Genomic DNA, 14,026 nt, shown 5'->3' on the forward strand with positions numbered 1-14,026 from the left:
TATTATATTATGCTATTATGATAAATTTATATATTAATTTAAGAAATAATATCTTTATTATAGTCATTTGGCCAAGAGACAGTTATATCTCATTATACACTTCATTTCCATTCAAGTTGTGTCATTTCCTCTGAACAAAATCTTTTATCAAACTGACATTCAAGTATTTAATCTTTCTGCCACTAGAAACAATCTCTCCATCAGTTCTAATTTTAACTGTGTAGCACTACAGTGCAGGATTTTTGTAGACAAGTATCTTTCTGAAGAGTTTCAAAAAACAGTGCCAAGGACCTCACTAGTAAACCCTTCCTGAAGAACAACTGAGACCCTGGAACATTTTTAAACACCACAACTTGAGGTTACTCAAATGCATGGCCAGCCAAGTGGTGGGAACCAGCAGGCTACCTGGAACCTATATGTATATAAAACAGACATTCTAAGATGTCTCTGTTTTTACAACCAGAATGACACATGATTTGCATCAAGGTGGACCTCCAGCAAACCCAGAGACCGCAGTGTCAGAGAGAAGCGGGTCTCCACCTCTGCCTGTCACTGGTGTGCTGGACAGCACTGCCCCGCAGGCTGTAAGCCTGTGAATTTCCTTCCTCAGACTGTGGCCAGCCGGCTTCCTGCTGAGCTGTGATTGGGGGATGTCCTGGTAGAAGACTGGAAGACAAGAGGAGGAAGCAACCTTTCCGGTCCCCTGACACAGTGCAGGTTCTGACAGGGGTGGTGACAGTCACAGGCAAGGGAGGGCGACTACATGTGACTCCACAGCATCAGTGGGCATCCAGTGTCTGCGGTTTCTATTTGAGAGAAGTGATGGCATCTCCAGAAGCTTTGTGACAAGTACAAGCCTCAGCCCCGGGTGACAGAAGCTTCCTGATCTCTGGCTGACACTTCTCTCGCACTTTGCTATCTCCAGGCCTGCCGATGTCTTTGTGATCAATCCCCTGCATGAAAACCCTCCCTGCCAGAAGCATCAACATCGTTTCTGGCTTCCTGCTGGACAGTGACTAGTATATCAGATGATGCTCTCGTGCCACTTTCAGGAAAGTGGGATTGTTCAAGGAAAGGAGGGACTCTGGGGGTGACAGCAGGTCTAGTCCTGCTCGTATGCTCAAAAAAAAAAAAAAAAAAAAAAGCTGTTTTGTTTTTTTCTAATCATACTGGAGAGGACCTCATGAGAAGGAGTATGAGAACATAATATTTACAGCCTGACACCTGGGCTCAGCTCCTCCACCTACCAGTGGGGAAACTTTGGGCAAATCACTGTAACTCCTGCAGCTCCGTTTCCTCATCTGTAAAATCGGTGTAGCAATATTACCGACTTCATAGAATTCACATGGAGAAAGTGATTGCACATCATAAGCACCATGTACTTGCTGGCTGTTGCTACTATTATCCCACAGAAAGGGAACTTACAGGCACCCAGTCTCATCTGATATGCTTCATCTGTTGGGGCTTTAAGGCTCTTGTGCCTTTTGGTCACCCTCACTTCCAGCCACAGTTTTGGCTCCAGCCCTATCATGGAGTCGATTCCATTCCCCTTCCTGGTATCTCTGGAGAAACAACATCCTCTTGAAGCCCCTCACATACTCCTCCAAACCCTTTCTCAACCTGCAGAACCTCTCAATGCTCAGTGCTCACTGGTCACTGGCCCCTCGCTGTCACTGCTCCCTGCGACGGCCAAGCTGTTTCCAGCCCGTCTACCTCCCTTCAACCAGTCTACACACCATGCCTCGGATACCTTGGAAACACACCTCCTTTAACACTTCTTAAATCTTCCCTTCAACTCCCACATGCACATCTTATGGCTCCAGGGTCCTGGTCTCCACCCCCAGCACAATCTCCTCTCTGAATACCACCAAATTCCACCACCAGCCTTTAACCCATGTCCTCAAGGGAGTAACCCCTAGACCCAACTCCCTGTGCAGACCTGTCACCCAAGCTCAGACTATGTGTCCAACAACCTGCCTACGGTCTTCATCTCAGACAACAGTACAGAGCAGAACCTGGCATTGCCTCTATTCTTCACATTATTTTGAAGATGCACCATCCACTCAACCACCCAAGCTGCAAACCTTCCCCTTAGGCTTCTCTCTTTCATTCCCAGCCCCGATCGATCTCCAGGGCTTCTCGATCATAATCAACAATTGTGGATAAGTTTATTTTTCATTTTGCATTCTGTGCATTACCGTTTTAATCTCTGCAAACTTAAAGACATTTTCATGGCGGGAGGAAGGGTCCTTCCCCTAGGATGAAAAGAAATTTGAAAACCACTCAAATGAAAAATATTTTTAGGAACCCTGAAGCATCTCTTAGTGTGTTGGAGACACTATATCATAAATGAAGCACTTAAAGGCAAAAAAAAAAAAAAAAGTAGTAGGAACTGTAAGTTTCTAAGTTACTATATTTTGTGGGGGGGGGGTCTGCTGAGTTGGGAAAAATATATATTTATGCAGAAGCAAAATGAAGAACATTGACACTCAGCAAGTCCTGGTGGTCTGAGCTCCCCCTGCCACCGTGTGGAAGCCGCATGCCTGGCTCTACTTGAGCATCAAGGGTCTTCAAAAAACTGGTGAGTGAAATCAACAGATGAATGAAGGATGACTGCAGTATTCCTAGAGCTTCTGAGGGCTCGCACTCGCCAGCATCAGCTGGAGAAGCAGAGTGTCACGAACACTGCCCCACACGAAAGCCACCCCTGCTAACCTGTGCACGTGCACACACAGACTGAACTCACTTTGGTGATCGGAACCCTCCGCTCGAGTCAATTCATTTACGTAACATGAAGACTGCTTAGTCTAGAATAATGAAACTACTACAGATATGCCCTACTTACCAAAACTGCCTATGTTGATTCCTATGTGCATGCTTTATTTGGTCTTTGGAACACTTACTATCAGGAGACATGTTATTTATACATTTTTTTCCCTTTTAATATACATTTGTCTCCTGTCTCCCCCACCAGAGTACAGACTGCAAGGAAGCAGGGGTCTTCACTTTGCTCACCACTGAATTCACAGTGCCTAGAATGGTAAGAGGCACACAATAGGCACCTAATACGTACTTATTGAACAAATACTTGGTTTCTTATGAGAGTTTCAGAGGTGATGGTGGTTTCAGGCACTCGCCCAAGGACTTCTGTTGGCAGGCCACCACCAACGGATTGCCTGTCTTCTGTCCCTCCTGTTCTCCTTCCCCGCCCCCTTCGTGGGCAGCTCTTCCCCTACTGCCTCCTCCTAAGTGCTAGGGTCCAGGGCTCATAAGTCTGGCCCTCTTCCCACCCAAACTGCTGGGATAAGAGCCTCCATATCATGGCTTTGCTAAGCATCTTTATGCAGAAAAGTCTTGGCTTTCAAAATTATGTATTTCTACTCACACATAAAAACATAACATATCCTTCTCAAATGTTTACATGCCTGGTGAAGAAATAATTCTTATTAAGGCCCTGATGGATAAAGGGCCAGGCCCAGATGGATAAAGGGCCAGGCCCAGGTTTTCGGTCTATTTGTAGAAATGGCACTAACATTTTCAGAATGAAAAATTAACCATTCAAGACAAGATTAGAACAGACACCACAAAGCAGGACACGAGGAACTGCCAAATTACCAATATAGACAACTACTGGTACAAGAGTGGACAGGGCATTCATATTTATTGGGAGGTAAAGGCTACACACAATATCACCAAATCCTAAAAACACCCCCTTCATTGGACTGCGATGCATTTAACCTGCCAAAGGTCATACGTGGATAAGGGGCCAAGAATTCCAACCTACATCTATCCACCTCCAAGTCCATGCCCTTCCACCTGGGGTGCTTTAGGAAGGGAACATATGTGAATATGTGAAGTGTTTTTCATTTTAATAATGAAGGCATGCCAAGGCACAGACTGTTATAAACAAAAATGTGAATTTGAGGTGAGTAAGCCAACATGGCTGGAGTGCACTGCCTGGAAAGGAGAACAGGTACAGCTTAGATGTTAATATGGCAGCAGCTGAAAGAACATGCCTTTTAAGGTGGGAGGATTCTGGGAGCAGAGGACTTCACAGCTGCATGCTAGGTTGCCCACCGAGGGACAGCGAGGCAGGATACTGAGTGCTCGCTGCTGTCCAGATGAAAGGGGAGCCCGAGGCCTGCCCTGGTGAGGAGCAGGAAGAAGGGACAGGACAGAGATCTACTGAGAAATGATAAAAGGAAGGCAATCAGCCGTGATAAGTGAGCAAGCTGCATCCCAGTTATGGAAAGACAGGGATGGGAGTCAATTTTTGTAGTTTTGTGATGATGTGGTGAATTTGAGATGATAAACAACTAGACAAAGATGACCTGGAGACAGGTGGAAATTTGGCTGGAGGCTCAACACAACATCCACCCTGGCAGCCAGCCCTCCCCACTGGGTCCGAGACGGTTAAACCCTCAGGCATCCACAGTATGGAATAAATTAACTTCTCTCCTTTAACAAGACTGGTATAAGGTATGTACCATCCAGGGAAAGTTGAGAAAATAGTCACTTAGATCGTGTTTGGGTTTTGTGTTTGAGATGAAGGCTTCTACTTGATAAAGGAGAACAGAAGACGAGGCAGGAAGCCTGTCCTTGGGGAAAAGACAGCTTTGGGGTGCCCAGGAGAATGCACAGCACGAGCAGGGGGCGCAGCAGAGGGGCTGGGCAGGGAGGGAAGAGGCACTCTATGGGCAGAAGGATTGGAATGAGCAAAGGGCAGAGGCCTGGTTAGTTTGGGGAACAGCAAATGACTGGCATGGGGTGGGGGTGGGGTGCAGGCAGGAGTTAAGGCAATATTGTGGTCCTGTTGGACACCCAAGGGCTGGGGCCACAGATCAGCTGTGAATGCCCACTGCCAACAGCACGCATCTGCCCCTACTTAGCAGATGTGTCCTACAGCCCCACCCAATTGATTGAGGAGGTACAAAAGACCAGCCCTCGTGCCTCCGGGAGAACGCCTGGAATCAGCTGGGACCACAGCTGTGCTCAGCTCCTTTCCCTGTCTCTCCCCCCACCCCAACCTCACCCCTTTCTCCTGGCAGCCCCCTCAATGAACCAGGGGCCCCTGAGTCCTGTTTCAGGCTCTGCTTCTATGGAACCCAACCTAAGACACGCCATGAGGTCATATGGAAGACTGCAGAAGGTCATGGACAATCACAAGAAGCCCTTGAGGACTTTATTCAAGAAGCATCATGAAACGTGGAGGAAAATCAATGGGGAAGCAGCAAGGATAGCAGGGGAAGGGGTGGAGAGCCTGAGACCAGAGGCTGGTGGGGAGCCAGCCCAGCATTCCCAGCCGCAGATCCTGGGTGCCTCAGCAAAGATGGCAGCAGCAATGGGGAGAAGAAGGGCTTCGGCTGCAGCACCGACAAGGCTTGGGATAGACCAGATGTGCTTAGCAGGCAGGAGGGAAGACAGCTCAAGTGATGGGGAGGATGGTGGAGCTCTCTGTAGAGAAAGGTCACAAGGATGGAAGCTATGGGGACACAAAGGTCAGTTTGGCCCTGCTGAGTCTCAGACGCCTGTGGGCCACCAGGCTGATATGTCTTGTTACAACTGAGAACCCAGGCTTGGGGCCCTGGAATATCAGTCAGGAGGTGCCCTTGGCTGCATGTAACAGAATCCTGGGTATCATGGCTTTTAGCCAAGTCAGGTTTCGTTCTCTCACAGAACCAGAAATCTAGGGGCAAGCAGGCCAGGCTGATGCAATGCCACACACCCACCCCACCCCCCTCCCCCCCCAAGCTTCTGTTCCTCTAGCATTCATACGTGGCCAACCTCCATTCCACAGTCCAGGCAGGAAGGAGAAGAGGGACGAGATGCAAAGGAAGGGGAAGCACCTATATCAGGCGAGGGAAACCTTCCCCGGAAACTAGAAACCGACAGGCTTCCATTTACATCTGTTTGTCTCTCATTTATATCTCTTTGGCCAGAACGGGAAGGGCATCACGTGGCTACCCCCGGCTGCGAAGTTAGCCAGGAACTTTACAAGCTGGGCCAGAGGCTTCCCCAAACAAAATTAGGGTTCTGTCAGTAAGGAAGGAAACAGGGGATCTGTAACCATCAATAGTAGGATGTGCCACAACAGATAAGATCCAGGGACATTTCGATAAAGGTAGCAGTTAAGACTGCTCTAAAGAGATAAGATCCCGGAGGGGAAGAACACAGTGCAGAGCCTTCTTAACCTTGGTAAGCCCACCTTCAAGGGGTCAGGGAGGAAGGGAAGGAACACAGGAAATACTGCTGGAAATCACAAAAGGAAATATTGAGCAAAATCAGTAACCCTGACATGACAATTCCAAGCCTGGGTTCAAAGCACTCTGAAGTCCAATTATTTAAGAAAGCAGCCTGAGAGGTCCTGAACAAAATGCACTTTATATTGCTTTATCCTAAACAAGTAATAATGGGTGCCCACACACAAAAGGGGTGATTTCTAAACGTTCATTTCATCGATTCTGTGGGCATGCAGAGACGACATGACAGATGGAGTCTGGAATGAGTCCCCACTTTCTAGAAACCCAAGGTGGAGGGAAGTGATGACAAGACTGTATCCATAGTGGTGTGGGGAGGGCCGTGGGAGCAAGGAGGCTGTTTAGAAGCACGGCACCTGCCACTCAGCACACACACAGACAGGGTCGAGTCACAGAGCTGACTCCTGGGCTGTCTCGCCAAAGCCCAAACGTGGGCACAGGGCAAAAGCGGCAGGGCTGGGGGCCCAGGGCAGCAACAGGGACCAGTGAAGTTCTACACTAAACTCGCTCCTACCCCCACCCCACAGGGAGAGGCAGCTGCAGGTAGGGGAACGGCGGTTTTGTCAGAAAAGCTCAAGAGTACTCTAGTCCAGGGCCTTATCTATGGCTTCCAGAGCGCTGCGTGACATGTTACTTTTCTCCTACTGATTCCAGAAGTCAACCTGTCCTCCTGTCCACCCAGGCAGACAATCTACGTAATTCCAAACCAGTTTTAGCTGTGGAACTTTCTGTTTGTATGAAAGCTCACTTGGAATCCTAAGACATGGGGTGCATGGGTGGCACAGTCGGTTAAGCATCTGTCTCTTGGTCTTGGCTCAGGTATGAGCTCATGGTTACTGAGTTCAAGCCCCACATCAGGCTCTGTGCTGATGTCCCAGAGCTTACTTGGGATTCTGTCTCTCCCTCTCTCTGCCCGCCCCCTCCCGCCCCACTTGTTGAGTGTTCTCTCTCTCTCTCTCTCTCTCTCTCTCTCTCTCTCTCACACACACACACACACACACACACACACACACACACACACACTAAATAAACTTAAAAAAAAAAAGTATCCTAAGACACAACACAGATAAGAGGCATGCAACTGATCTTTTGCGGGGTTTCTTCAGCTCAGCACTACTGACATTTGGGGCTGGGTGATTCTTTGTTGTGGGAGGCTGTCTTGTGTAGGATGTGTAGCAGCGTCCCTGGCCTCTGCTCCCCAGATGCCACTAGCATCTCTGGTCCTGCTCATCTCTCCCAGCTGTGACAATCAAAACTGTCTCCAGACATTGCCAAATGTCCCCTGGGGGGCAAAACTCTATCCATTGGGATAAAATCACTGTCTGTATGAACATTCCAACACTGCCATATTCCTAAAGTATTGAGGGTAACTAAACTCACCGCAAAAACGGAAAACCAAAGACTGTGGACTAAAAGTCGAAGATACTTGAGTTTCAGGATCTAATATTTTTAATATTTGGTTCGCATTGCATGGTCTCAAGAAACTGGATTCATCAAGATAAGTGATCGTGTTCTCACCTGTGCAATGTGTAAGCCAACAGACAGGCACAGGCCTGCATTCACGCAGCAGCCAGGGCAGAGCACCAGCCTGCAGGGTATGCGAGTTCCAGGTGTACATGGGGATGGAAGGGCCACACTCATTCCTGGATCCATACGATCAAAGCAAAGCACCTTTATCCCATTCCACTCCCTCCACCCAAGGGGGAAAACTCCCTCTACACCGTCCTGCCCTGTTTCTACTGAGTAGGTAGTGTCTTACTTGTCTTTTAGGAATGTGAAATTTCACCCACAATATCAAGACCACAAAGGAAGTGCTGGAAGAGCTCTGGTGCTGAGACCACACCCAATCATCTCCTGTCTTCTACGATTCATTCAACTGAAATGACCAGTGCCTTCCACCAGGTGAGGATATGGAAAGATGGTTATCTGTGAACCAGGAAAGGGCTCTCACCAGACACAGGATCTGTCAGTGTTTTGATCTTGGGTTTCCAGCCTCCAGAACTGTTAGTAATGAACATCTATTGTGTAAGTAAATAAGAAGAAGAAGAAATAAATAATCAATGCCTCCACCACTGTCTTGGCCAATGGTTCTCCAACCTGAGCATGCACAAGAACCACTGGAAAAGGCTGTAAAGTATGGAGATTCCCAGACCTCATCTCCAGAATTTCCCACCTGCTAGGAACAGGCAAGGACACCAAATGTGCATTTTAAGCAAGTTCCCCTGAGTTATGTGGGTGTGGTACTTTGAGAAACTCTGCTCTCTGGTAAGCTGTAATTAACAACAGATTTCAGCCTAAAGATTTTCAGGTCCTCCTACAAACCGTGCAGTTACGAGGACCTGTCTACTGAAATGAAAAATAAAAGTGTTGCTCCATGAATGCATCCGCACTCTACTAGTTTTGCCCACCAACCAAAATGCAAGCACTTCAGGGGTGCCTGGGTGGCTCAGTTAAGCATCCGACTTCGGCTCAGGTCATGATCTCGCAGTCTGTGAGTTTGAGCCCTGCATCGGGCTCTGTGATGACAGCTCAGAGCCTGGAGCCTGTTTCAGATTCTGTGTCTCCCTGTCTCTCTGACCCTCCCCCGTTCATGCTCTCTGTCTCAAAAATAAACGTTAAAAAAAAATTTTTTTTTAAATGCAAGCACAAAGATTCCGAGGTGTGCTTTTTAATCTGCTAATCAACCAGCATTCCTCTAAGGCTGAGAATACACCATTACTTTCACTTAGTTGCTGGCTTTTTACATGTTTAAAGGTGCTAAGGCAATTAATTGAGTCCTTGGAATACATAAACATTCTCCAAAACTCGAACATGCCCAGAAACTACACATGGTGTTTCTCCAAGATTTTACTAACATGACAAAGATGTCAAGAGAGCAGCACCTCTTGCAGGGTCAAATCCAGAACCTTCTTCCCCTCCCTACCTCTCTCTTATACTCCCCTCCCTCCTCACTCCCCTTCAGCCTAGAGGTCTCTTGTTTCCACCCCCACCCCACCTCAGGGTCTTCATTTGTCTCTGCCAGGCCTCCAGATGGCTCTCTCCCTCACCATCTTTATTCTGTTCTTTATTCAAAAGTCACCTTCCTTGTAAAAGAGCATCCCCACCCCTAAGCCCTGTTATTCACCCCTGCTTTACTTTACAGTACTCTTTAGGACTCAGACATATTTGCCTGTTGTCTGCTCTCCCCACTAAAACATAAGCTTCCTAGAAAAGAGGTTCTGGTAATTGTGTTCTCTGCTATAACCTCAGAACCTAAAACAGTGCCTAGCATGTAAGAAGTACTTAACTACTTGCTGAAGGAATGAACCAACAAATGAATGAACGCACTCATCAGAGGTCCGTACCCAGATTCCTGCAGAATAGCTAACCCAGAGTTAGCATGGTCCTAACGTGCAGACGTGAGGACCAGATCCTTCCCTGTGTCCAGATGTCACAACTACTGGGCATTTGTGAACTGTCCAGAGCATGCCTACAACATGGAGAACAGGGATGGGATTTTTCAAATGAGAATCAGTGTGTGTGTGTGTGTGTGTGTGTGTGTGTGTGTGTGTGTGTGTGCATGCGCACGTGCGCGCGCACGTGCAGGTCTCTGGGGAAAGGCGACAAACAAAGTCAAATGATTGCCCCCCCCCCACCACCACCATGGGAAATAGAAGAGAAGCTGGTTATGTTTTGTTTTGTTTCTTAAGAGGAAAAGAGATAAAACAGTCTCACTGTTTGGCTGTTTGATAATGGCCAAGTCATTCTTTAGGATGTTTGCTAAGATGTAAAAAGCAGAATTGGATGAGAACATTTCCACTGCCTCTTCTTCCACTAAAATTTATGAGTCTCACCTACTTTTCAAAGTAAGAACAGGAAACATAAATCTTAGCTGATTCAATGGACACTCATACATTATGGCCATTTAGGAGAGAGAAATAGGAAGCTGGAATAAGTGGAGGGAGATGGGTTTAAAAAAATTAAAGTGGGGGGCGCCTGGGTGGCTCAGTCGGTTAAGCGTCCGACTTCGGCTCAGGTCATGATCTCACGGTCTGTGAGTTCGAGCCCCGCGTCAGGCTCTGTGCCGACAGCTCAGAGCCTGGAGCCTGTTTCAGATTCTGTGTCTCCCTCTCTCTCTGCCCCTCCCCTGTTCACGCTCTGTCTCTCTCTGTCTTGAAAATAAATAAACGTTAAAAAAAAATTAAAAAAAAAATAAAAAAATTAAAGGGGAAATAGAGGAGTGGGGGACACAGAGTGGAGAAAATGGAGTGGAGGCTGAGGGTTAGGAAATTCTGTGAAAGGAGAGCTGGAAGGGAAAGACAGGAAGGAGGTATAGAGGCTTCACTGTTCTTATCATATTCTGTTCCCTACGGCTGAACAGTTTCAGAGGAACTCCTCTCTGCAAATTCTGATAAGCAGATCCACCCACACACCCACCTCAGGCCCTAGCGTAGAGCTCCCCTTCTGAATCCAAGAACAGCCCCTGTCACCCCACCCCACAGGAGAGGCTCCAGCCAAAACACAGAACGTTGTCCTAAACTGTATGAAATGCAGTGGGGGCTGGACAAGACCCCACCCCTGCTTATGCGGAACGCAAAAGACTCAGGATTTCTGCCAAAACATACAATCTGAGGTTCCATCAAGCAGGAGGGCGGACCATCTTTAACTGACTGATGCCAAAGCTTTAAGCAAAGCATACCCTCTGTGGGCCCTGTGCCTTACTTATTGGCAAGCGCTCAACCAAAGCATCTTGGTGAAGTGCACTGATCTCATGCATCAACACTCTCAACTGTGTTTAAATATATTTCCAAAGTTACATTCTGCCTGGGAAGCCTCTGTTACAGGACAGTGGTAGGTCTAGTCTAAACCAGGTACATGTGTGGATCAGAGCTGGCTGACCAGGCTACCTGAAGACAGCCAGTAGGAGTCAAGTCTCTGGAAAGGGAGCAGCACACAGCGGAAGAAAGAAACCTTCCTGTCAGGTGAAGCTGCACTTTTGGTGATCTTGCACCCTGTCTTCTGCTGACGCCCGGGGGAACAGAGCCAATGCTGAAGAGAGCTCAGTGTTGTGGGTAATGACTTCATTAATGACCACGGAAAGGGGAGACCCTGAAAAGCCCCATGTGGCTTCTGATGCTAGACTGGCCACAGCACCATGACCTGCAGACTTCCGAGTTTTTAAACTCTATTAACTCTATTTTTTGACATAATCCCAAACTTACGGAAAGATTGCATGAACAGTACAAAAAAAATTCCTGGATACCTTTCACCCAGACTCCCCAACTGGCAACATTCTACCACATTTGCTCTGTCTTGCTACATAATACAATATAATATGCATATTACTTTTTTACCCGTTTGAAAGTAGTTGAAAACATGATGATATTCCCCCCGTAAATATTTTAACATTTTAGTATTTCCTAAAGATAAAGATATTCCCTTACACAACCACAACATAATGATAAAAATCAAGCAGCTTTTGTTGTTTCAATACCATCTAATCTAAAGAACTTATACGAATTTCTCTAGTAGTTCCAATAATGGCCCTAGAGCAAAAAGGAGCACATGTGGCATTCAGCTGTCATATCTTTTCAACCTCCTTCAAGCTGAAACAGTTCCTTTATCTTTAATGACCTTGGCATTTTTTGACGAGCACAGGCCAGTTATTTTATAGAATGTCCCTCATTTGCGGTTTGTCAATTTCTTCATGATTATATTCAAGTTATACATTTTTGGCAGAAACATCACAGACTGATGCTGTGTTCTTCTCGATGCATTTTGTCAGGAGCCACACGATGCTGACTGTCCCACTCCTGGTGATGTTCAATTTGATCAACTGGTTAAAGTAGCGTGAGGTAGGTTTCCCTGCTGTCAAGTTACTATTTTTCCTTTGTAATTAATAAGTAACTTGATGGAAGATACTTAGGCACTAAATAAATACCCTGTTCTCATTAAATACTTATTTCAGCAGCCACTGGTGGATTCTTGCCGGAATAAGAATGAAATCCTGTATGAGGACAAACAAGGTCAAACTTCAGGGGAAAAAATAGGGCTGGTTGAAGCAGTAAGTCATGAGCAAGAATTAGCATGTGAGACTTAATTCAAATAACACTGGGTTACATTCACTCTGAGCAATCAAGGGGGAAAAATACCTCTATATTTACCTTTTTTTAAAATGTTTATTTTTGAGAGAGAGAAAGAGACAGAGAGTTAGTAGGGGAGGGGCAGAGAAAGAGGGAGACACAGAATCCAAAGCAGGCTCCAGGCTCTGAGCTGCCAGCACAGAGCCCGATGTGGGGCTCGAACTCACAAACTGTGAGATCAGGACCTGAGCCAAAGTGGGATGCTTAACCAACTGAGCCTCCCAGGCGCCCCTAGATTTACTTTTGAGAGTATATGTGAGTATCCATGTGCATGCTAGTTCCTCTCATGGTGAGCATGCCTGCTAGAAACTCATCTCTTCAATTTGAAGGTGTCCAGTGCCAGCAAAAAGAGACACCCACGTCCAGAGAGCTGACAGCCAGAGTCATCCTCACACCTGAGGCCCGATTCTCCAGCAGCAATGCTGAGGGGCTCAGCTCCACGATTCCTGGTCTTGGTGCGGCATGTTGTTACATTTAAAAACAAAAACCCCAACTCACTACTGCCTTAGATGAGGTGGTCAGCTTTAAGAACTCTGGCTTGGCTTATTCAAAAAGTATTTTTTACAAGTCTATTATCAAAAAGTTAGAAACTTCAGAAATTATACAAGAGTGGAAAGAACATTTTGAAATCACATACTGCTCGTCATACTACGACCCAGTAATAGCCACTGTTAACATTCTGGTCTACAATTCCATCAGTCTTTACTCTTTGTATATGTATATTTTATCAGGATTGGGATCAAAGAGTCTATACTAGGCTTCTTCAAGCTGGGTTTGGCTAGAGAATTGAGCCCAAAAGGATCTGAATACCTATTTTCCCAATTCTCCCAAGGATGGTCTATAACTAGAATCATTCCGGAAGCATGGGAGAGAAATTTAGTCATAACTTACAATGGTTGCCCTAGAGTAGCAGGGCTTAATTCTCTTGTAAACCCCCAGTTGCAGAGGGCTGGTCCATATTGTTGTATAATTTGCTTTGTTCCCCCTAACAATCCTTTAAATAAACATTTTTTTCTTCCAAATTTTCATTTAAGTTCTAGTTAGTTAGCATATAGTGTAATATTGGTTTCAGTAGAATTTAGTGACCGTAACTTACATATAACACCCAATGCTCATCATAATAAGTGCCCTCCTTAACACCCATCACCCATTCAGCCCATCCCCCACCCACCTCCCTCCATCAACCCTCAGTTTGTTCTTTATCGTTAAGAGTTTCTTATAGTTTGCTTCCCTCTCTTTTTCTGCCCCCCTTCCCAAATGTTTGTTGGTTTTGTTTCCTAAACTCCACATATGAATGAAATCATATGGTACTTGTCTTTCTCTGGCTGACTTATTTTGCTTAGCATAATACACTCTAGCTCCATCCACGTCGCTGCAAATGGCAAGGTTTCATTGTTTCTGACGGCTGAGTAATATTCCATTGTATATAGATACCACATCTTCTTTATGCATTCATAGTTGATGGATATTTGGGCTCTTTCCATAGTTTGGCTATTGTTGATAATGCTGCTATAAACATCAAAGGAAACAATCAACAAAATTAAAAGGCAGCCTATGGAATGGGAGAAGATATTTGCAAATGACATATCTGATAAAGGGTTAGTATCTAAAATCTACAAAGAACTTATCAAACTCAACACCCAAAAA

At 46.1% G+C, this 14,026-nt stretch overlaps 1 protein-coding gene across 7 annotated transcripts in view; it reads right to left on the bottom strand.

Moving 5' to 3' along the window:
* ST3GAL5 (ST3 beta-galactoside alpha-2,3-sialyltransferase 5) overlaps window positions 1-14,026 on the bottom strand; it is a 50,806-nt gene that overhangs the window by 26,553 nt on the left and 10,227 nt on the right. Inside the window, exon 1 of one of the 7 annotated variants that reach the window (XM_019443799.2) lies at window positions 8,209-8,323. The exons of the other annotated variants lie outside the window; for them this stretch is intronic. Coding sequence (XP_019299344.1) covers window positions 8,209-8,275 — 67 coding nt within the window. The 5' untranslated portion in view covers window positions 8,276-8,323. Of the gene's footprint in view, window positions 1-8,208; window positions 8,324-14,026 lie in introns of those variants that run through there. 7 annotated transcript variants of the gene reach the window in all.

Source organism: Panthera pardus, unplaced genomic scaffold, assembly GCF_024362965.1.
Source record: "Panthera pardus isolate Hobbes unplaced genomic scaffold, ASM2436296v1 HiC_scaffold_26, whole genome shotgun sequence".
In the NCBI taxonomy this organism is placed as follows: Eukaryota; Metazoa; Chordata; class Mammalia; order Carnivora; family Felidae; genus Panthera; species Panthera pardus.